The 24,776-nt window shown below is 38.8% G+C and overlaps 1 protein-coding gene and 1 pseudogene across 1 annotated transcript; one reads left to right on the top strand and one right to left on the bottom strand.

Moving 5' to 3' along the window:
- The first annotated feature begins 9,361 nt into the window (after window positions 1–9,361).
- On the top strand, window positions 9,362–10,324 carry LOC127669334 (olfactory receptor 2H2-like). Its single transcript, XM_052163153.1, has one exon. The coding sequence runs from the start codon at window positions 9,362–9,364 to the stop codon at window positions 10,322–10,324; it is 963 nt and encodes a 320-aa protein (XP_052019113.1).
- Window positions 10,325–12,584: 2,260 nt separating this feature from the next.
- LOC127669681 (tyrosine-protein phosphatase non-receptor type 2-like) lies at window positions 12,585–20,044 on the bottom strand (annotated as a pseudogene).
- Window positions 20,045–24,776: the final 4,732 nt, after the last annotated feature.

Below are 24,776 nucleotides of genomic sequence, written 5' to 3'. Positions count from 1 at the left end.
CCAAATCCTGTGTTGGTACTTCGTCCTGTTCCTCCTAGAGGAATTGATCAGGACACCACCCATGCTCCTTCTCTTAAAGGCACCTCCCTACTTTCTGTATTTCCCCTCTGACCACCAGCTAAGCCATCAGCCACTACACTGCCTGCCTGTACAGCCAGCTGCCACTAAGAATCTTGTACTTTCTTTAGTTAATCAGACTTTTCTCACCTTAAATGAAACTTCCCCTGAACTTGTTGAAGATTGCTTGTTGTGCTACCATTCTCAACCACCCTTTTATGAAGGAATTGCTGTTCTTGGTGATCCCCCCCCCACCTCATGCTGATGATCCATTGCACTGCCATTAGCAAAAGGGTGCTTGGCCAGGTCTTTCATTAACCCAAATATCTGGCCTGGGACTTTGTGTGATCTCTAGTGGAACAAATGCCCCCTCAATTTATGCTCACTTATGCAATGAAACTTATTTTCCCCCTCCTGGCAATTATTTTATTCTCCCCCCTCCCCCAAGGAGGGAACCTGGTGTGAGTGCCTTGATGGCCTTACACCTTGCCTCTCTGCCTTAGTTTTTCAAAATCAAAAAGATGGAGAGAGCCCTGAGTTTTACATCCTTATTAAGATGATTCCTCATTTAATTTATTATCGCTCTGAAGAATTTTTTAACCTGCGGAATCAATCCACATCCACTGGAGACTGCACTTCTTTGAGCCACCCTCGCAGAAAACCTATCTCTGTCCTACTTGGCCTTGGAGCTATGGGAGCAGGGGCAGGTATTTCTTCCTTTGTTCTTTCTAACTCTAGGTACACAGAGGTAAGTGCCACCATTGATCAAGACATGCAAAGCCTTCAGCAGGGGATAATTGATCATTCCCACTGTGTTGACTCCCTAGCTTAGATTGTCCTCTAAAATAGGTGGGGACTTGATCTCCTGTCGCTCCAACAGGGTGGACTTTGTACAGCTTTAAAAGAAGAGTGCTGTTTTTATGCTAGTAAGACAGGAGTTGTAAAAAAATAGCATGAAAATAGTCAGATAAAGACTAGAAAAATGTAAGAGAGGAAGAGAACAGAAAGAAAGTTGGTATGAAAATTGGCTTTCCACCTCTCCATGGCTCACTACACTCTTACCCAGTATCATAGGACCCTTTGTAGGTCTATTATTGTTATATTCTTTTGGACCATGGGCTTTTAAACGCCTCACCACCCTAATTAAGAAGCAGGTGGATGACTTGGCAGCCAAGCCCATTTAGGTACATTACCATCGTTTGGCTATGGAGGATTGAGAGATGGCTACCTAACCCCCCAGGGCAAAACAGCCCAAACAGCACACTCCTAACAGAGAGAGCATTCCTGTCTCAGCCATTCCAGCTGGGACTCCAGAAGGAGCCCCACAAGCTGAAGGCACCAATAACAATAAACTTGCTGGGCAGTTAGCCAACGACAGGCAAATTTCCAGGGCCATTCCCACCTAAGACAGGAGTTTCTGGAGGCTGACAGAGACATCCAAATGGGACCGGGATGATGGATGACAGGGTTGATTCCTAAGACGGGCGCTGCTCCATTATCTTGGTGCCTCATCTGCTTTCCATCAATGGCTATCTGACCTCTGCTCTCTACTATACAGAGAAGGGAGAGATGCCAGTAGCCATCCTCACTTAGATCTCAATGCCAAGAGCTCTCAATACCAGGAGCCATCCCCACCTAGATCTCGATGCCAGTAGATCTTGATACCAGGAGTCATTCTTACTTAGATCTCCATGCCAGGAGCCATTCTTAAGTAGATCTCAAAACCCCTCCTTTTGAAGCTCATCTGTGAATAGGTTACTATAGCAACCGCCTTCCACTTTACCTCCTCCTGACCCCCTTTTTATCATGCCAAGGTTCCAGCAGCAATAACTAGCCTTTGCCAGAAATTCTGAGAAACTGTTTCTTAGAAATGATGCCAGCTCCCTGAGATTGTTCCCCCTTAACCCCTCCCTACACCTATATATTTCCCTTTAAATTAGATTGTGTAAAAAAATAAAACTTGACAGTTTGATCGGAATACTGACTTGCTGTCTGTCTTCTCATGTCTCTTGTCTCTCGCCTTTCTCTTAGGTAGTTTCGGGGACCCTGTTGACTGTCCTGCGGGTCAGGACACCATACCAGTGGCTGTTGGGATTCATAAATATCATAGAGAGATCTGCAAGTGGTTGTTTCCTCCCTTGGAAGATTGCATGGAACCTTCTGGTACATTGGAATTTGGCTCTCAGAGTAATGGCTTTCAAATCTGCCTTTCAGTGACTGTATTGCATGTTGTCTTCAGCAATAGGGACTGGTGTAATCAAGGGCAATAGCAATAGCCTATAATAGTTGGGGTGTGTCTTGGGAAATTCCAATGAACCACTCAAGAGGAAGCTTTTCATTCTTGGTATGGAATTCTTTAATAGTCTGTGGCTCTTATGAGGGCAATTGTCAGCCCAGATAAGAAGATTCCATTTAAATTATATGTGTGTGTACACTCCCCCAAACAAAACGAAACCAAAAAGAAAACATATTCTATGTTTACATTCCAAATGATTTTCCCTTTCCTGGTTCCCCCCTCCCCATAAGTTCCCTAAGCCCTCTTCCCTCTCCCCATCCTCCTATCAACCCCCTCCTACTTCTCTGTCCTGGAGCTCCCCTACAGTGCTGGAACAAGCCTTTTCAGGATCTGGGACTTCTGCTTCCTTCATCTTGGGAGTCATTTGATATGTGAATTGTCTCTTGGGTATTCAGAGTTTCTGAGTTAATATCCACTTATCAGTGACTGGGTTACCTCACTTAGGATGATATTTTCCAGATCCAACCATTTGCTTAAGAATTTCATTGATTCTTTTTAATTGCTGAGTAGTATTCCATTGTGTAAATATACCACATTTTCTATATCCATTCCTCCATTGAGGGACATCTGGCTTCTTTCCAGCTTCTGGCTATTATAAATAAGGCTGCTATAAACATAGTGGAGCATGTGTCCTTATTGCATGCTGGGGAATCCTCTGGGTATATGCCCAGTAGTGGTATGGCAGGGTCCTCCGGAAGTGTTATGCCCAGTTTTCTGAGGAACAGCCAGACTGATTTCCAGAGTGGTTGTACCAGCTTGCATTCCTACCAGCAGTGGAGGACTGTTCCTCTTTCTCCACATCCTCGCCAACACCTACTATCTCCTGAGTTTTTAATCTTAGCCATTCTGACTGGTGTAAGGTGAAATCTCAGGTTGTTTTGATTTGCATTTCTGTAATGACTCGTGATGTTGAACATTTCTTAGAGTTAGAAAAAGCAATACTCAAATTCATCTGGAATAACAAAAAAAAAAAAAACAGGATAGCTAAAACTATTCTCAGCAGTAAAAGAACTTCCAGGGAATCAGTATACCATACCTCAAGCAGTACTACAGAACAATAGTGTTAAAAACTGCATGATATTTGTACAGTGACAGGCAGGTAGATCAATGCAATAGGATTGAAGACCCAGAAATGAATACACACACCTATGGTCACTTGATCTTTGACAGAGGAGCTGAAAACATCCAGTGGAAAAAAGATAGCCTTTTCAACAAATGGTGCTGGTTCAACTGGAGGTCAGCTTGCAGAAGATTGTGAATTGATCCATTCTTATCTCCTTGTACTAAGTTCAACTCCAAGTGTATCAAGGACCTCCACATAAAACCAGACACACTGAAACTAATAAAAAAGAAACTGGGGAAGACCCTTGAGGACATGGGCACAGGGGAAATATTCCTGAACAGATCACCAATAGCTTATGCTCTAAGATCAAGAATTGACAAATGGGACCTCATAAAATTACAGTTTCTGTAAGGCAAAAAACACTGTCAAGCAGACAAAACGGCAACCAATAAATTGGGAAAGGATCTTCACCAACCCTAAATCTGATAGAGGGCTAATATCCAATATATACAAAGAATTCAAGAAGTTAGATGCCAGAGAGCCAAATAACCCTATTAAAAAATGGGGTACAGAGCTAAACAAAGAATTTTCACATGAAGAACTTTGAATGGCTGAGAAGCTCCTTAAGAAATGTTCAACATCACTTTTTTCCTTAATAAAGGGTCTTTGTTATGAACCTGGGGTTCATCACCACACAGCACTCTAACATACACCTGCCCACACAAAGGTTGGAAGGCCAGCAATGCCCCCAATCTTCCTATTGCCAACTCACCCTTCGCACTGAAATTTCAAGCATATGAAACCATATCCACTTTTTACATGGACAATGCAGATTCAACTCAGGCCCTTATGCTTTCACAGGAAGTACTCTTCCCTAGCAAACTATTCTCCAAGACCAAATTAAAGTTGATTTTGAAAATAAGTGTACCATTAGGTAATGATGATCTCTTAAAATATACTAAAATTTGAGAAATGAGGTAAACATTAATTTATTGCAAAGGCTAATTGTGTAAGGCTGCATATTCACACATTATAGTAGTACATTTGGACTATGATTTGTAATCCATCCTACAATAAATTGTTACATGATAATTGATTAATTTCTTTTTACACTAAATGTGTGAACAAATGTGTGTTCGTATGAATCAAATTATGAGGCATAGTCCACTTATTGCTACAAAGAAAAATAAAAAAATTGAAAATACTAGTACAGTTTTAAAACGCTATGAAATCAAAACATTTGAATACAATTGGATACTAAGCTAATATTATACTGCTTAGACATGCCCAAATACTCAGAACAATATTTCTTAGAATATGTATTAGTCTAATATTTATAACCATACTTCCTTATACACAATATCTAATGCTAGACCTTAACTCAAACTACAATATTGCATTGGTTTAAAATATGTGTATGGTAAACAAAATTTCTCCAGATTGTATTCAAGTACCAACAGTGTTTTCATCTATGAGGAATCAGATGAATTAAATTTTCTTGCTTTGTATTTTGTTAAATTATTTAGATCATTTGTCTATTCCTTCAAAGGTCTTCAGGATGAAATTATCTCAGTGTCCCTAGAACTGAATTATATTGATGCACTACCATGCCTTCCTTTTTTTTTTTTAACAAAGGTTGTGATATCACAGAGGTTGCAGTAAAACGATAGGTGCTCTGTTTGTATATTATCTTTCTATTCTAGGGTTCTTAAGGGGAAACAATGAGAGTCTGTGTTAGGGTGAGTTGATAAATACTGATAGGACATACTCAAATAATAAACTTTAAATTTTTGAACTTGGTGTAAAGTAGAAACTTAAGGGTTCTTTGTAAAGTCAGTTGTGTTGGCAGATGGCATTTTGCTGGGGTAAACACATGAAGGAGTATTTTTCCTGAAACAGGTACAAGTGAAAGAATGCTTTGTTAAAGCAGACACCTGAAGGAATGTTTTCCTGAAGCAGGCACAGATGAAAGGATGTTTTGCTAAAGCAAACACATGAAAAGGGACTTGATGAAGGGTTCTTTGGTAATGACATACATGTATTGTTTCACTTTACATGGATTGGTGAGCTCCATTTGTCATGAATCCATAGAGAGAAACACGTTTTTAAAAAAGACCTTCTGGTGTTGTGCTGGCAGCATCTTGCCACTTCCTTAGACCTGGGCCTATTAGCAGAGTGGGGTCAACTGATACAGACTCATGTGCTCATGTGGAGTTTTGCTAAGACAAACATGCTGAGCCAAAACACATGGTGAGGCAAGACCTGTGGATACCACATGATGTTTGAAGGGAGTTATAATTAGGTCTCAATAGACTATGAGAAGGGCTTGCTTGTAGAGCTTGCTTTGTAACACTTCTTGGTCTCGTGTCTTTGTTGATCTTCACTTTGTTGAGAGAGGCACAGCTGAGAACTTCTCCTGGCATCCCTTGTGGTCTTGGTCCCTTCTGTTGACTTGACTGAGGCCTGGATGTTCCTACTAGGTTGTGCCAGAGCTGCTGCTATCCCAACACAACTGAACTAGACTGCTGGTATATCTGGGAAGTGATTGTAAGTGGATTGAGCTGCTGCTGCTGACTGGTGAGCTGAAGTGCGGATTACTTGACAACTCAGATGGGGTTTGCTCCAAAGAAACATTTCTAAACAGGTACATATCTCCCTTGTCTTAATAACCTTTATTTTCTACTACCTCTGATGGGTGACAGGCTAGAAGGTAAATTAACGCATTTAGAAACCAATATTAAAAGTAGATTTAAAAACCAACCAACCAAAAACCAAAAACAAAACAAAAAGGTAGAATTAGGGGAGGGGAACATGTCTACATTTGGCATTTGGTATCAGAAATGAATCAGTGGCCAAATAAGGTAATGGATCTTGGGGGCTAGTTTTTAAAATATAACTTTTTTAGTAAGGGAGAGGAAAAAAGGCAAAACCTATTTGCTATGTTTTCCATGCTTGGGTTTATATTTTTCATGATCAGGCCTGCTAGATCCCCTTCAACTTCCTCATCTAATGCTACAAATAAGACAGATTATGAATGATGGTTATGTTGGTGCATGCTAGGGGTTACCATGATTATTCAACAGTGCAGGGAGGGTACTTGGTAATCTGAATTATGCATAATTTATTTCCAGACTATTCTTCTAAGGCACTTACTTCTAAGTGGATTTACAGCAATGACTTTTTTATTTAGGTTCTCCTTAAAGCACAAATTTAGATGGAGAAGTAGGTGTAGTTATCTAACATAGGCAAATATAAGAGGGAAAACAGAATGAGATAGTAAGTAGGAAATACAATATAGGGTTTTGATATTGGCTTTATGGAATGAATATATATAATTTTGGGGTCATCCTAAGAAAGGGAATGTGTACCTGAAGGAAGACTGGCTAAAACATTAATCTACTTGCCACCATCTTCACTTGAAGATTTCATTTGGGTCATTATGTCTCTATGACTTGCTGATACACAAAATGGTTTCTCAAACTTTGAGATCTCAGAACACAGAGAAGAGTATACATACTGGGTTCTTAAAGCAGAGTGATATTAATTTATCTGCAATACATGGGAGTTCGCAGAGGACTGTGTGTTGTAGTTCTTCTGAAATAAGAACTGGTCTTAAGAATGAGATACTTCTGAACAAGAGACAACAGCTTTAAGAGAAACATACAAATGCTGCCTTTTGCTTTTGTAACCCTAAGGGTCAAAGGGGCACCAGGTGCTTTTAAGAACACTTTGAAGAACGCTTACAAGAATAAAAATGATGAGTTGAAACAACAATCAAATGATAATTGATATTGTCTAGAAAATAACAATCTGAACAGGAATTCTTAAATTTTGCATAATGAAATCAGTTAGACTAAGACCTCCCCTACCCAGTAAAAAGCAGTGTATAAACAGCTGATCCAGGGAAAGTATATCTCTTGAAATAATTAGTAGTTAATTGCTGGGTGGTGGTGGGACACACCTGTAATCCCCGCACTCTGGGAGGCAGAGGCAGGCGAATTTCTGAGTTTGAGGCCAGCCTGGTCTACAGAGTGAGTTCCAGGACAGCCAGGGCTATACAGAGAAACCCTGTCTCAAAGAAAAAAAAAAAAAGAAAAACAAATCCAAAAAAACCCAAAAGAATGTTAGTAGTTAATTAAAAAATGGGAGATAAGCTTATATATAGAATCTGAACAGAAATAGAGACATTGCTACTCTACAGAGGAAACAGAGAGAGTGTGGAAAACAGAGACTACTAGAGACGGACTATAAGAAATGACAGAACTCAAAGAATAGAATGAGGTTGTAGATTTGGATACAGGAAACAAAGTTCCTCAAAACATCAATTATCCCTCTGTGAGTACATTATACTCATATTCATGACAAAGGTAGGAATATCACTACAGTTCAAAATTTTAGAGAATATAAAGGATGAATAGGACTGAAAAATCACAGTCACAAAGACAGTGTATAAACTTTCTAGAATGCCTGGTACAGTAAAAAGATAAATAATGTAAATAAAGATGGTAAAATTTTAATTATTCATCTAAGTGCTCTGCAAAAAATCTTGTTCTGCAGTTATCCTGTACTTCAATAAATTCCTTAATTATAATAAGTACTAATGGTGCAATCCTCAGCTAAATCTGCTTCTAGTATATGAGTAAAATAAAAATATGAATATAACACACTTTAAATATTAATTCACACACTTGTTCCCGGAATCAAGTTTATTGGCCCTTAATTATTTGTACTGATTTTGGTTTTACTGATTTGAAATATTTTAGGACTAATTCTAAGTTCTTTGTTTATTCAGTTCTTTTTGTTATCATGCTTCATCATCTCTTCTTAAAAATATATGAATACTTTGCTATATAAAATTTACAACAATATGAACCAACCATTAACCCCAAAGCTCCCAGGCACTTAACCACCAACCAAAGATTGCACATGGAGGGACCCATGGCTCTAGCCACATGGGTAGCAGATGATGGCCTGGTTGGACATCAGTGAGAAGAGAGGCCCTTGGACCTGTGAAGGCTCATTGCCCCAGGGTAGGAGAATGCCAGGTCAGGAAAGTGGGAGTCAGTGGATTAGTGAGCAGGGGGAGGGGAATGGGTTAGGTGGTTTTCAGATGGGACCTGAGGAAAGGGGATAGCATTTGAAATGTAAATAAAGAAAATATCTAATAAAAATAATTAAAAATAAATAAATAAAATTTAGGCATTACCATTCTAGTGTTAAACTTGTCCCCACATAGAGAATGTGGAATTCTTATATGAATGATCAAGTGTTATTCTTCATTAGAAGAAAAACACATTAAATAAAGGTGTGTCTATTTATATAATAAACACTTAGAATTTACTTGGAGTAGGAGTGAGTTCATTTATTTTAAGGTTTATTTTTGCCCTAAGACAATTAGAAACATAAGAAGCAGAAGATTAATCTATTCACAAAATCATACAGCATAAAAATGCCTAAGTGATGATTCAAAATCAGAAATTGAAAGATAGAGCAAAAATTGAAAGCAGAAGACAATAGCTTGATGAAAGGAGATGCACAGAAATAAAAAGAGCAAGAGAAAGTAAAAAGGATGATAAGCATTGAACAATCTGTATATCCAGTTAGTGTAGTAAATGCTAAATCTTAAATAACAAATATGCAACATATTTATATTTTGCAATGTGGTTTTATTAAAAAATTAGTGTATTTTACACAGTTTACCTTGCAGAGCTATAAATAGATATAAAGCATCAGAAAAAGGAAAAGAATGAGTGGCAGAATTCAAATATTAAACTACTTCACTCATTCAAGAATTTTCCCATAAATATTACAGGTTAACATCATACTCTTAAGTAAAAAGGATCAAACAAGCTGCACAGCCTTGGTTCCTGCTAACTACGATCTTCACAGACTTTTGAGCAACTGCTTTCATGTCATCTCCTCAAGAAGCAATTTTCCCAGAGAGCATGGGCACAGTTTGCAATGACACCCATGGTAATTTCATCCTCCGTGGCTTCTCTGACAAGCCATGTTTAGAGAAGGTACTTTTTGGGGTAATTTTGGTCTTTTATTGTTTGACTCTTGCTGGAAATACAATCATAATTTGTGTTTCCTCGAAGGACCCAAAACTGCAGATCCCAATGTACTTCTTCCTTTCCAACCTTTCCTTATTAGATATTTGTTTCACAAGCAGCTGTGTTCTTCAGATGTTGGTTAATTTGAGAAATCCAAAGAAAACTATCACCTATAGTGGCTGTGCCACTCAGCTCTACATCTTCCTGTGGCTTGGTGCCACTGAATGTGTCCTTCTTGTTGTCATGGCTGTGGACCGCTATGTGGCAGTGTGCCATCCTCTGAGATACGTAACTGTCATGCACCCTAAAGTCTGTCTGCAGCTGGCTGTCCTTGCTTGGGGTTCTGGCTTGGTTCAGTCTCTGATACAATCTACTGCTACCCTCAAGTTGCCCTTTTGCTCTCAGAGGGTAGTAGATGACATTGTGTGTGAAGTTCCAGCCCTGATTCAGCTCTCCAGTGCAGATACTACCTACAATGAAGTGCAGATGTCCATATCCAGTGTTATCCTCCTAGTGTTACCCTTGGCCATCATTCTTTCCTCCTATGGTGCTATTGTGAAATCTGTGCTGAAGATAAAGTCACCTGCAGGGCAGAGAAAAGCATTTGGCACCTGTACTTCTCACCTTCTTGTAGTTTCCCTGTTCTATGGTACTGTCACAGGTGTCTATCTTCAACCTAAGACTCACTATGCTCATGAATGGGGCAAGTTTCTCACTCTTTTCTACACTGTAATAACTCCAACTCTTAACCCTCTCATTTATACATTGAAGAACAAGGAAGTAAAAGAAGCAGTGATAAGACTGTGGTGGAAGACTTGGATTTCCACAAAGATAACTAAAGATGTTGGCATATGAGTTTCTGTTTCTTTACTTGAAAAGGCAGAGCCATCTTATCTCAAAAACCTTGAGGTTGGCCTCCACAAAATCAAGAATAGCTTCATGTGGATTGGGGTGAAATGTTAGCTTCATTCATTAGGTATTGATTAGACCATCTATTTCTTCAAAGTGGTGATTGAAGTACAATGTGGTAGTTCAATTATTTTGGTAGTCATTTTCTTAAGAAATATGATACAGTTGATTTGTAATGAAGAACTACAATACTTGAAAATCAAACACTAAGCATTGCTTCATATCTTTCTACTGTTTCTATTTACTTCAGAATGTCCTGGGAGTTTAAAACAGAGCAAACTACAAATTAAACACTTTTTGAACTACAACACAGGCCTGTTTTTATTTACTTTAAAACATAAAATATTTATTTTATTTGTGTGAATACATCTGTCTGAATACATGCCATGAGAGTACAGGTTCTTGAAGGTGTCAGAAAAGAAGTTTGAATTCCATGAGCCTGAAATTACAGAATAATCTGAGTGCTAAAATGTTACCTCAGGTCCTTAGAAAAATAGCAAGCATTCTGATCACTGAGCCGTCTCTTGCTCCTTCTTTTTATTTTAAGACACCCCAAACTGGCAAATGTCCTAACAAAAACTCACACAAACTCATGCAGGTTCCATGATTTCCACTTCAGACTCTATGAGCCTATATGAGCTATGCTTAGGTCGTTCTGTAGGCTGTTGTCTTGTGTTCTTGACCCCTCTGAAAGTTACAATCCTTCCTGTCCCTATTCTGCATGGTTTTCTGAGCTCTGTCTATTGTTTGGCTGTGGGTGTCTGTGATGAATCCCATCAGCTGTCAGAGAAAACCTTTCTGTATGCTTCAATCTATGAGAATAACATAATATCATTAAGAATTATTTTTTGTCAGTTGTGTTTGATTCTTCCATAGGTATATGGCCTCACCCACTTGATCCATCCTATTCCCATCACCAACCACCCCAAGTCTACCCACAAAAACAATTCTATTTCCCCTTACCAGTGAGATCCTAGTGCTCCCACAAGCCAGTCCTTTTATAGAATATCTCTCTGTCTGTGTATTATTGCTTAATTATCTTATATTTAACATTTAATATCCATTTCTAAGTGAGTATATATTTGATTTGTCTTTCTGGGTCTGTGTTCTGTCATTTAGTTTTCTTATAATTCCATCTATTTGCCTGCAAAATTCTGATATATTTTTCTAATACCTGAATAATACTCCATTGTGGAAATACAAAAGATTTTTTAAACGAATTCTTGGGTGGAGAAACACCAAGGGTGTGTCCAATTTCTGGCTATTGTGAATAAAGCCTCTGTGAACAAAAGTGAGCAAGTATCCTGTGTAAGGATGGATTATCTTTTGGTATATCTGGGATCTTGAAGTATGTCAGTCCCCAATTTTATGAGAAACTGCTATATTGATTTCCATAGTCATGAGATTTGCATTCCCATCAGCAATGGAGGAGCTCCCCTTGCTCCACCAGTATGAGTTGTCACTTCTGTGTCATTTAATTTACAGAAGCTTTTCAGTTTTGTGAGGTCCCATTTATTAACTGTTGAATTTAGTGCCTGAGCTATTGGTGTTCTTTCCAGAACACCTGTGCCAATGTATTCTAGGTTATTCCCATCTTTCTCTCTTTCTTTTTTTTAACAACTGAGTCAACACACAATTTATTTTTCTATGGTAACCGACTTTCCAATTGAACCTTCAAAAAGTACATTTAACTACAAAAGTAAGATTAAATAGGTACTTATAAATTATATTTACCCTAAAATAGTTATGGATATAATGTTGTAATGCCCATTTCAACAGTAAATTACACATTACATACATTGTTTAAAGGATATTTTCTTTCCATTAAGAATGTAGAAAAAACCCACAATGTTTACTGCTTATATCAAGTGCTTGTTAAAATCCACAAGACCTCCAAAAGCCAATCCTTGTGACAAAGGATTTCTCAATATACTGGTGTGAACACAGCTGTAAGATGTAACAGTTTTCAACAAGCATGCTTGTCTTTATTTTGAGCCATTGACAGTTTGGGTCTCAGAGGAGCCTGCAGTGGTGAGTCCTGAGATGCTGGGCTTGTGAGTGTGAATACCCCTTATCTGGTTGATGTCTACTCTACCACAATGTTTCTGGGGTATGAGGCATCTACTAACAAACCCTTGAAATTAATGCACCACTATCAGCTACTAGTGCAGAAAGGTGCTGGGTAAAACTTAATTTATAGAACATTTTATTGAAAAAGCAGTGCCCAGCCAACCAAAGCGCCAACCAAAATGACTGACACAAACCCCATTTTAGTGAGAATAGATTGCCAATAGCCACCTTTTTTTTTTTTTTTTTTTTTTTTTTGGTTTTGTTTTTTTGGATTTGGTTTTATTCGAGACAGGGTTTCTGTATAACCCTGGCTGGAACTCATTCTGTAGACCAGGCTGGCCTCAAACTCAAGAAATCTGCCTGCCTCTGCCTCCCAGAGTGCTGGGATTACAGGCGTGCGCCACCACCACCCGGCTTACCTTTTTCTTTTTCGTTCAGTTTCATTTAGCCTCTGTTTCATCTGCTGCACCTTCTGAGCCATCATAGCCTTTCTATCTATTCTCTCGAATGCATTTCCGTAGAATGTTCTCACTGCTCTCTTCCACAGTATCTTGCACGTTAGAAGGAAGTCCTGTTAACTTTTCATCTTCTGAACGTATTCTCTTCTCATTGTATTTCTCAGTCATTGTTCTGTTTTGTGAATGATCACAAATAGGAGATAATCTTTTTTAGAAAGTTCTTTCCACCAGTTCTGTATATTTGAATCTCCTTTTGTGTACCTTGCTCCTTCTATTATGGCCATGTAGGAGAATCTGAGCTGGTCTGGTGTCTGAATAAGTCCCATTCGATACTTTCTCATGTTCAGTAATAATTGTTCCACATTAACATCCTCTCCTTTTTCCATCAGAACAAGGCAGGTGTCCACGAGGGAGAAGGTGCCAGAATGCCGGATGCCCGCACTGCAATGGATCACTGCAGGGCTGTGGTCGGAGCTCAAGGAACCAGATTCTCTAAACAAGAAATTTAGGAATGAAGCTGGTGACTCCGGAACTCCAAAATCTGGCCAGGTGGTAAAATGAAAGTGGGATATGGTTCTGGTTTCACCACTATTGATATTTTCTAACTGTAGTAGATGTACTGTATAACATGATTTTACATATTCAGATAAGAGCTTCACACTGAATACTGTTTCCTTAAACATCATCTCTCGGTCATCCGTTGGCCAGTACTGGGCACATTTAACCGATTCTTTTTCTACAGTTCAGTTTAGAATGGAAACTGCTTTGGTCTTTTGCCGCCACACCGTGAGCCAGAAGTGACAGCATGTGTTAGGAAGTGTGCCATGGGCTTACATCTCTGTATCTGTTTCGATTTCTGTTTTCTGGAAACTTGGCCACTCTATGAGGATAGTCATTGGATTCATTTTGAATTTCCAAGTATAACGGCTGCCAGTGCCACTGAGTATCCAGTTCCTCAAACTCCTGCTGGATGGTAGCCGATGGTGGGGGCAGCGGCAGTGCGAGGGGAACCACCACAGCCAACAGCTCTGGCCCTGCTCTATCCCCGGAGCGTGCTGGCACTTTGGCGCATGCGCGATCTGTGCCCCCCGCCCCTCCCCGCCCTCCATCTTTCTCTTTAGTTGTGTTGTGTGTCTGGTTTTAAGCTGAGGTCTTTGATCCATTTGGACTTGTGTTTTGTGCAGGGTGATAAATATGGATGTATTTGCACTCTTCTCCATGCTGAAAGTGCTTTCTTTTTTCCATTGTGTATTTCTGGATTCTTTATTAAAAAAAAAAATCAGGTGTCTGTAGGTATGTGGATCTTTGTTTGAGTCTTCAATTGAATACCATTGACAACGTCTTTTTTTTTTTTTTAAATGCCGACAACATTCAGTTTTGATATATCTCTGTAGGACAGCATGAAATTAGTGATAGTGATACCTCTGGAAGTTCTTTTATTCTTCAGGATTGTTTAGTTATCTTTAAATCATGATTTTTGTTTTTCATATGAAATTGAATATTGTCCTTTTAAGGTTTATAAAGAATTGTGTTGAAATTTTGTAGTGACAATTTTGGAATTTTGGATTTTTTTTTTTTTAAAAAGAAATATTACAAGAATGTGGTTTTGTTTTAATACCAAGTGTAGAGATATAGGGCTACTTTGGACTGACCACAGCAGCTGATTATGATTTGTCTTGAACTCCATCCAAGTCATAGTTTTGCCAGCTGAAGACAGTTTCTGTGATTGTATGACATTTGAAATTCTAGGAAACTTTCAGAAAGGATGTAAATCTTAGGGCCCCAAGAGGTAGGCCTGGTGATTATTGTTCACTTAGGGAAGTTGTTTGCAGCCTATTACTAGCTATGCTCAAAGAAGAAACACAAGGAAAAAAATTAGATTCAGGGATTTTCCTAATTCCCCTCTCCTTCTACTCATCTTTCTCTCTTCTCTAGTTTTAGGAGTGAAACCCGAGGGGATAAAGCGTCAGCAAGGAAAAAAAAACCCACAAAATAGCAAGATGAGCTACAAATGGTGCATAAAAGTAAGGATAAATAGGGAAGCTTGGTTCCAAAAGCCATATAGCAAATGGCATGTGATGAAGAAATGGATTGCTTTTCAGGATGCCAGCAAAAAATTTATTGTGGCTGCAACCACTGGGATATCCTAGCTTTGAACCCAAGAGGATTTTTTGTTTTATTGTTTTTGTTTCTTTGGATTTTTTTTTTTTTGCTTGTTTGTTTGCTCGCTTTTTGTTGGATTCCATAGCTGCCTGCAGCTATTACGAAGTGGGTAGCTGGAACAGAAGCTGAGGGATGAATAGGGAAGGTGCGAAAAGAAATAAGGGCCAGGACAATGTTTTACTGATCGAGGCCGGAAACTTTAATGGCGCCAGACCTTTTAACAGTTTGGGCAAACCCTTCCCCCCAGACTCTGGGCTGAGTTCCGGTGGAAGTTGTCTAGCTTCTCTTGGAGGTCCTCGTCTTGACTGCTCTGGCAGCTGGGTGGGTCACCTGCTTAATTCAGGAATTCCTAGACCAGGAGGAACCACGAACTTAACCTTCACTGAGCTTCTCTACCCTAGGATAAAAATTCCTTCTTTAACCTACTTCCCTATTATGTCCTAATGGCAGATTCCTGCCCGAAGCCAGGGATTATCCTTGACCAAAGTCAAACTCCGACCAAGTGCATGACTGCCCCAATATGGCTCTGTACAGCTTTTCTTCTTCCTACACTCTGTTTCAAAAAATGTTGGAAGAATGGCTGCACAGTTGAAAAATTGTAGATGGAAACGGAAGTGCTTAAGAAATGATAAGTTGCTGAAATGGGGAAAAAGGTGGTCACTCTGGTCTCTTTTCTGAAAGAGTTGCAGACTTGTCTGTGCAACTAAAAAGATTGCAGGTGGAGATGGAAGCACTTGTGAGACAAAGAACACTGGAAAGAGAATAAAAAGGCTCAGCCCTAGTGAGCAAGAGAATGGGAGCTTCCTACAGAAGAAAAGAGGAAATAGAATTGGACAGGAGGGAGGTGGGTTCAGAGAAAAGCTGAAAAATTGAGAGGACGGTGTGATGAATTAGCAGTTTTGAGAGAAAGGCTCAAATTTAAACCAACTTTACCACCAGAGTTAGAGCAGGGGATGCCTGAGGTTATGTGATTATCATCAGCTTCTCCAGTAGTTAAAGAGGATATGTCTGCTATTGGTGTGGAACAAGCTTATTACAAAATAGGATGATGTCCTAGAGAAATGATAGATCTAAGGCTATTTAAAGAGCCTATGGTTTCATGCAAGATGCACTTGGTTTATCTAAAACAAATTCTAAATAACTGGGCTACCCAAAATAGAATTAATCCCCAGTACTGGAAGGGATTGGTAAATCATACTAGAAGCTGTTCCCCAACTGCAATGGATAACATAGTAGAGAAAAGGGGCCACAAATATTGAACAGCGAAGTAGACTGAGGGGGATGAATATAGGAAAAGACCAGTTGCTGGATGAACGGTGGTACTCTGATATACAAGGACAAATTTAATTTGATAATTCTACTATAGAACAATATCACTTAATAATTTTAAGAGTTTGGGGCAAAGTTAAGGACCCCGGGGGAAAAGTTACCACATTTATACCTATTACACAGCATTATGGATAGCCCTTCTTTGATATTTTTATAAAGATTATTTTCAGCTGTGAACAAAGCCAAATCAGATCCTGATACAAAGCAGGTGTTAATAGAGGTATGGTGTGTGAAAAATCTAATACCAAATGTAAACCATTTATTAAACCATTAAAGCATCCAGTACTGCCTATGGATGATTAGATAAGGGATAAACTGATATTGTTTCTATAATATACCATGCTAATACAATAGGTCAAGTTATAGTTAGAGGTCTCAGATCTCAAAATACCTGTTGCTTTAATTGTGGGAAATAAGGTAATTTGCAACAAAATTGCAAGTAAGACATCTCTACAAGCAATAGTTTTTCTAAATATAAACCACAAAGAAGGACTAGGTTTCCAGGGGTTTGCAGGTAATATGGCAGTGTTGCCATTGGACCAATAAGTATAGGTCCAAAAGAGATATTCAAGGTAATTTCTTATTGTCAGGAAATGTCCTTAGGGGCATGGCTCAAGGCCCCACAGAAAAAATAATAAGCCATTTCAGTGTGACCAGGAGACCAAAAAGCCTCCACTTAACATTGGAAATATAATTCAGGCTATCACAGGGAGCAGAGCTCTGAACTTGGCCACAGCTAAACATCTTATTGTATCCCCCAAAATTCAATCTTATGAAATAACTACTGGAGTTATGATCTTAGGAAGGAGTGGATTGACTTCCTCAAGGACTCATTGTATGTTCAGGAATTATAGACAAAGATTTCAGAGGAGAAATTAAAAGTATAGCTTATGTAAAAAGAGAGATGCAATTTAATGCAGGTGATATGATTGCTCATCTGAAAACGTTTCTTTGAATCAAGGGTAAGTCCATTCATGTTGAAATGATAAAATGGTTTAGATGTACTAGAAAATGTGTGATCTGGCAATGTTATTAATGATCAGAGGCCAAAAGTAAAATTACAAGTACATGGCATTGAAATAGAAAATTTGGGAGATATGAGAGCTGATGTAACTATCATTTTGCAAAATGATTGAAATTCAGAATGGCCACTTCAGAAGGTTTATACATGGATTCTAGGAATAGAAAAGTTATCTTAGATAAACAAAGTCTGAGATTTGTTAAATGCATGCAATTGCATGGTCAAATAGGAAAGTTAATGCCTTATGTGGCTGATATATCCATAAATTTTATGGGGAAAGGATCTTCTATAGCAGTGGTTTACTTGAATTAACATTCCTGCCATTTCAGAGATAGTCCATGATGAAATAAAGGGTGAAATGGTACAGGAGGTAGAGGGTGGTAGGGACTTGAGAGGAAAGGGTGTGGAGGGGAGATGATTAGGTATGAAAGGAGACAGGGATGATATATAGAGGGTCAGGAATTTGAACAGAAGTATGTAATAATGGGAGATGGGGAAGTGGAGATAGCCACAAGCAAGTCCCAGATGCCAGGAAAGCAAGAGACTCCCAGGACCCAAAAGGATGAGGTTAGCTGAAATGCCCAACAAAGGGGAGGGATATGTAGAGACCATATCCAGAGGCTAGGCAAGGCTCCTGTTGGGGGAGGAGCCACCCACTGATCTCCAAATTCTTAACCCAGAATTGCTCCTGTCTAAAGGAAATATGGGGACAAAGTGTAGAGCAGAGACTGAAGGAAAGGCCATCCAGAGACTGCCCCACCTGGGGATCCATCCCATCTACAGACTCCAAACCCAGACACTATTGTGGATGCTAAGAAGTGCTTGCTGACAGAAGCCTGTTATAGCTGTCTTCCGAAAGGCTCTACCAGAGCCTGAAAAATACAGAGGAGGATTGGTCTTAGCACAGGGCTCCAAATGGAGGAATTAGAGAAAGGAATGAAGGAACTGAAGGGGTTTGCAACCCCAAAGGAAGAACAACAATATCAACCAACCAGAACCCTCAGAGCTCCGTGGGAATAAGCCACCAACCAAAGAGTACACATGGAGGGTCCCAGAGCTCCAGCTACATATGTAGTGAAGGATGGCATTGTCTGGCATCAATAGGAGGAGAAGCCTTTGGTCCTGTAAAGGCTTGATTCCCCAAGGTTTGGGAATTGGGGAATGCCAGGGTGGTGAGGTGGGTGTCGGTGGAAAGAAGGGGAACCCTTCTCATAGAAACAGGGGGAGGGCTGAGGTGTGACAGAGATTCCAAAGGGGAAAGTGGGAAAGGGTATAACATATAAAATGTAAATGCATAAAATATTCAATAAAAAAGAACAAACAAAGAAAAAATAAAGGTGAAATGGTAAATTCTCTTGGTGAAGATAGTGATATATGTCATCAAAAGCAAACCCAGGCTGTGCCAATTATCCAAACACAGGACATAACTGACATTGAGTTTCCAAACTTATAGGGAGAAGCGCACTGCTGAAATACCAATGTCTCTACTGTTAAAATGGTCTACCGACAAGCCTGTGTGGGTATATCTATCATCCATAACTAAGGAAAAATTACAAGCACCTGAGCAGGTAATAAAAGAGCAACTGGAGACTCAACACATAGAAGAGTCTACCAGCCCATGGAATTCCCTGTATTTTTTATAAAAAGAAAGAAAGAAAGAAGAGAGGGAGAGGGGGAAGAGACAGAGAGATAGAGAGAGAGAGAGAGAGAAAGAGAAAGAGAAAGAAATCAGGAAAATGTAGAAAGTCAAAAGATTTAAGAGCAGTGCACAGAGTAATCCAACAGTAGGTCAATTATAGCCTGGACTTTCTTTACCTTATTACCTAAGACTTAGTCTGTGATAATAGCTGATTGAAAGGATTACCTTTTTTACTATCCACTTGCGTGAGCAAGATAGGGAAAGGTTTGCTTTCATAGTGCCTACTCATAATAGTGTTCAACTTGCAAAACAATACCAGTGTAATTTTCTGCCACAGGGAATGTTGACCAGCCCAACCTCATACCAGTATTTTGTACAAAAACCACTAGAAATAATTCACAGGCCATTTCCCCAATTCATTATTTATCATGGGTGATGTTTTTGCTGGCTGATTCTGACATATATACTTTAGAGAAAATATTTAAGGACACACAAAGAATTAAACCATGCCAGGAGTTACATATTGCTCCTGAAAAATGACAGGGAGGAGGTTCTATTAACTATTTGGATTATAAAATAAGTCAACAAAATTCAGCTACAAAAGGTATGGATCAGAAGAGGTTAGTTGCAAACCCTTGGTGATTTTTAAAAATTAATGGGGGATATTAATTTGCTATGGTCCTTGTATCTCCTCCTGTGGGTATTTTGTTCCCCCTTCTAAGAAGGACCAAAGTATCCATACTTTTTTCTTCCTCCTTCTTGGGCATCATTTGATATGTGAAATGTGTCTTGGGTATTCAAAGCTTCTGGGCAAATATCCACTTATCAGTGAGTGCATACCATGTGTGTTCTTTTGTGATTGGGTTACCTCACTCAGGATGATATTTTTCAGTTTCACCCATTTGCCTAAGAATTTCATGAATTCATTGTTTTTAATAGCTGAATAGTATTCCATTGTATAAATATACCACATTTTCCATTTCCATTCCTCTGTTGAGGGGCATCTGGGTTCTTTCCAGCTTCTGCCTATTATAAATAAGGCTGCTATGAACATAATGGACCATGGATCTTTATTGCATGCCGGGGAATCTTCTGGGTATATGGCCAGGAGTGATATAGCAGGATCCTCTTGTAGTATTATGCCCAATTTTCTGAGGTACTGCGAAACTGATTTCCAGATTGGTTCATAATCTGAGGGAAAGACCATTCAGAGACTGCTCCACCAAGGGTTCCATCCCATATACAGTTACAAAAACCCAGACACTATTGTGGATGCCCACAAGTACTTGCTGACTAGAGCCAAATATAGCTGTCACCTGGGAGGCTCTGCTAGTGCATAACAAACACAGAGGGATACACTTTCAGTCAGCCATTGAACTGAGCACAGGGTCCCCAATGGAGGAGCTAGAGAAATGACCCAAGGAGCTGAAGGAGTTTACAGTGCCATAAAAGGAACAACAATATGAACTAGCCAATACCCCCAGAGTTCCCAGGGACTAAACCATCAACCAAAAGTTCACATGGAAGGGCCTATGGGCTCCAGAAATATAGGCAGCAGAGGATGGCCTTGTTGGACATCAGAGGGAGAAGAGGTCCTTGGTCCTGGGAAGGCTTGATGCCACAGTGTAGGGGAAGACCAGGACAGGGAAGCGGGAATGGGTTGATTGGTGAACAGGGGAGGGGAGATGGGTTAGGGGATCTTTGGAGGGGAAACCAGGACAGGGGACAACATTTTAAATGTAAATAAAGAATATATCTAATAAAAAATAAAAAATTGCTGTGGTCCACCACTGGATTAACTACTCAAGAGTTAAGTAATTTGTTTCAAATATTACAGGGAAATTCAGACTTAGACAGTCGAAGACAGCTGTCATTAGCTTTTTAATCAATGTTTTACCCAGCTATCTCTCAAATAATTAATATTGGACCATTATATTTCCTTAACATACTTTAAAGGTACAACATCTGAGCAGTATTTATTTTAATACTCTAAGATAATCAGGCTACTACCCACAAAATTTCACAAGATAGTTGCATTTTATGGCCTTTTCTACTCAAGCTGTTTTCTCGTGGTCTCTCCTGACCTCTTTCCCCATGTCTAAGCCCTAATTTCCTTTCTCCATCACCCACTTTCCCTGCTGGCAGGAAGTTTAGCCCTTTTCTCTGCCCTGCTCAGTCAGTGACTGTTCATATTTCTTTATTGATACTTCAGGAAACAATTGGATAGCTGCTGTTTACACAAGATTGAGACATTAGAATCTCTGAATACAGATTGTAACCATAAATATAAGGGAGACAGAAATCAACATTTGAATCTTCACACAGTGTACACTAATATCATGCCTGCAATTAATAAAGGAATCAAATAAAGTCAACTTTAGTAGAAAAGAGAAGATGCATATGTGGATCACATAGGTCCCAAACTTGACTGTATTTTGGTTATTTTGCTTTCAATTCATTCTCCTATTGAGCTCATTATGTAAAGGAAATGGTATGATGGAATGGATTTTCTTAGCACACAAAGTAAAATATTAAAGATTTGCAATGAAATAAATTTTTGACATAATCTTAAAATAAGGTAGTATATGACTATGTCATAGTACCTTATACTAATGCTGAGATCATGTCGTTATGGATAATCAGTGAAGACTAGAAAAGAGTATTAAGCAACTATTTGGAGATATTAACAACAAATATCCTAAAAGCAAGCCCCTTCAGTTTATGAGAAAAAAAACTAATTGGATTCTCTCGTGTATTGTTAAAAAAAAAAAAAAGAATCCTAATATGCCTATGTTCTACACTGATGAAAATGAGCTGGGAATGGCAGGCTATAAGTCAGACAACCAAAGTAATTCAAAGCCCTCCTACTTCAGTTCAAAAACCATAGCCATATGCAATTCTTATGGTATTATTAGATTTTCTTGAAACTCTTAATATAGTTACTTAATCTCAATATGCAGAAAGAGTTGTTTTGTGTGTAGAAATTGCTCAACTTTTTCCAGCTAATTCAGGAATGAACCTTGTTATTTATACAGCTACAACAGGCAATAAGAAATAGAAACTATCCATTATTTATCACCCATATTCAGCTTACCAGGTCAATTAGCACATAGAAATGTGACCAATTATTAATAGGAAATGTTTTAGAAATCCTAAAAATTCATTAGAAATATGATGTTAACAGTAAAGGCTTTTTGCTTGTTTGGTTGGTTGGTTTTTGGTTTTTCGAGACAGTGTTTCTCTGTGTAGCCCTGGCTGTCCTGGAACTCAATGTGTAGAACAGGCTGACCTCAAACTCAGAAATCTGCCTACCTCTGCCTCCTAATGCTTGGGTTAAAGGTATGAGCCACCATTGCCTGCCAACAATAAAAGTTTAAAGAAAAAATTTCTATCACATGGTAACAATCCAAGGAAAATATAAGAAACTGTCATACTTTGTCTTTATGGAACAAAACTTCATTAACCACTAGAATTAACCCTAGGTGTACTAGCAGTAAGGAAATCTGATAGATGGATATGTTTCATTTTGCAGAATTTGGAAAATTAAAGTTTGTACAGCATTCAATTGATATGTATTCAGAGTTTCAATGGGTAACTGCTTTGAGTTCTGAATAGCCAGATTCTGTAAGTATGCACTTACTGGAAGTAATGGCTCTTATTGGGATTGTCTTCTGGGAATCAGCACACAAACCACTCAGACATAGATCTCAGTCAACTGGGAATGTTTTGTTAAATATCACACCCCAAGACTGATAGATCTGAGACAGGATTCAGGTGTGGGAGCTGAACTGTGGCTCTGAGTTAAGATCTACAGGGCTTTTAAGACTAGATCTACAAACATGTGTCCCAAGTTACTCCACTTGGGTTTAGGGATTGGGAGATTTCCTTAGGAATACGTCTTTGTTGTACACTTATCCTGCTTCCATTTGTTGAGGGATTCCACTGTGGCAGGGGACTTACCTGTTCTAACATTCATGTCTTAACTTGCCACCCTGGATGTCAATTGCCCATGTATGTGTCTCTCTGCTCAGTATGATGTTGGTTCCCAGGGAAGTCTTGGAAACATAAACTTTACTTGACCACTAATGAAAATGAAAGTCTTAATCCAAATATTTTTTACATTGATGCATATGTCTCTCTTATGTTGAGATTCATTCATACAGCTTAGAAAAGCAAATGCCAGAAAAGCACATACACTGTTGGGTGGTTGGTTTAGTTCTAAGCTTATTGTGGGTAATTATGCAAAGCAATGTCACTGATTACTATTGTGACTGGTTTCCAAGGACAGAAGACATAACGGGCTATGTAATCAGGCACAAGAAAGTTTCCTAGTAACAACATAAATAACACATGAGAAAGTTTCTTTATAATGTTACCAACCATTCAAAATGGCAGACTAGCCAAATAACAATTACTAGGTCTTAACATTTTACCTAGGCCTAAACATTCCATTAATACCTTAATATTTTACTAGGCCTTAACAGGGATATGTGTACAAATAGGGACTGACAATTCCCCTTTATATGTCTCAAGTAAGAAGAAGAAATTCTTTGTATATTAAAATATAAAGCATATTGTAGGTACCACACAATCATAAGGACAAACAGTTGTAGGAAGTTCTAATCTTACCTTAAAAGAATTTATTGTAAAATAAAAAGGAAGAATAAAGACCCCCCCCCAGTGATGAACTAAATTATACTCTATTAACTTTAAATTGTTGTTAATGAGAAAGGAACAGCAGCTTAGAGACACTGTGTTATAAAAAAAAAAAAAGGAATTAAATCATTGAACATACTATAAAGATGTTTTAACATCAGAATGGAATCCAGTTGCCGGGCAGTGGTGGCACATGCCTTTAATCCCAGCACTTGGGAGGCGGAGGCAGGCAGAGTTCTGAATTCAAGGCCAGCCTGGTCTGCAGAGTGAGTTCCAGGACAGCCAGGGCTATACAGAGAAACCCTGTCTCAAACAAACAAACAAACAAAAACCAGAATGGAATCCAGTTAATGTTTTGTATTGCAATGCAGATTTGTTTATATATACACAGGAAATAAAAAGCTGTAGATACCATCAAAAGTGATAAAGAATAGAATTGAGCAGGAGAGCTCTTTTGAAAACCTTGGCTACTGAGCTGAAACGCACTTATCTCATTATAAATGCCTCTGTTCCTAATTTCCAACTATACATGGCACAATTAATGGCTTAAAAGAGAAGTGGGGAAATGTAGTGACAATTGTAGAATTTTGTTTTTTTTTATAAAACACAAAATTGTTATAAGAATGTCTTTTCTATTTTAATCCCAGGTGTAGGGATATAAGGCAGCTTTGGACTGACTACAGCAGCTGACTATAGTTTGGCTTGTGCTCCAGCCAAGCTACAGTTTTGCCAACTGTACACAGTTTCTGTGATTGTGTGATATTTGAAATTCTGAGAAAATTTCAAAAAGATTATAAATACTAAGGCCCCAAGAGGTGGGGCTCAGAGATTATTGGTCATTTAGAGAGGTTGGTTGCATTCTGTTACTGTCCGTGGTCAAAGAAGAAACAAAAGGAAAGAAATTAGACCAGGTATTTTCCTAATTTGTGTTTTTCATATTCTTGTTTCTTTCTACTCTAGTGTTAAGGGGTGATACCAGGGGTATGAAGGGTGGGAAAAAGAAGAACCCACGAAATAGCATAATCAGCTACAGAATTTGATGGGATTGTGTTGAATTTCTAG

This window comes from Apodemus sylvaticus, chromosome 19 (assembly GCF_947179515.1).
Source record: "Apodemus sylvaticus chromosome 19, mApoSyl1.1, whole genome shotgun sequence".
NCBI lineage: Eukaryota > Metazoa > Chordata > Mammalia > Rodentia > Muridae > Apodemus > Apodemus sylvaticus.
This window is presented reverse-complemented; position numbering and strand designations above follow the sequence as displayed.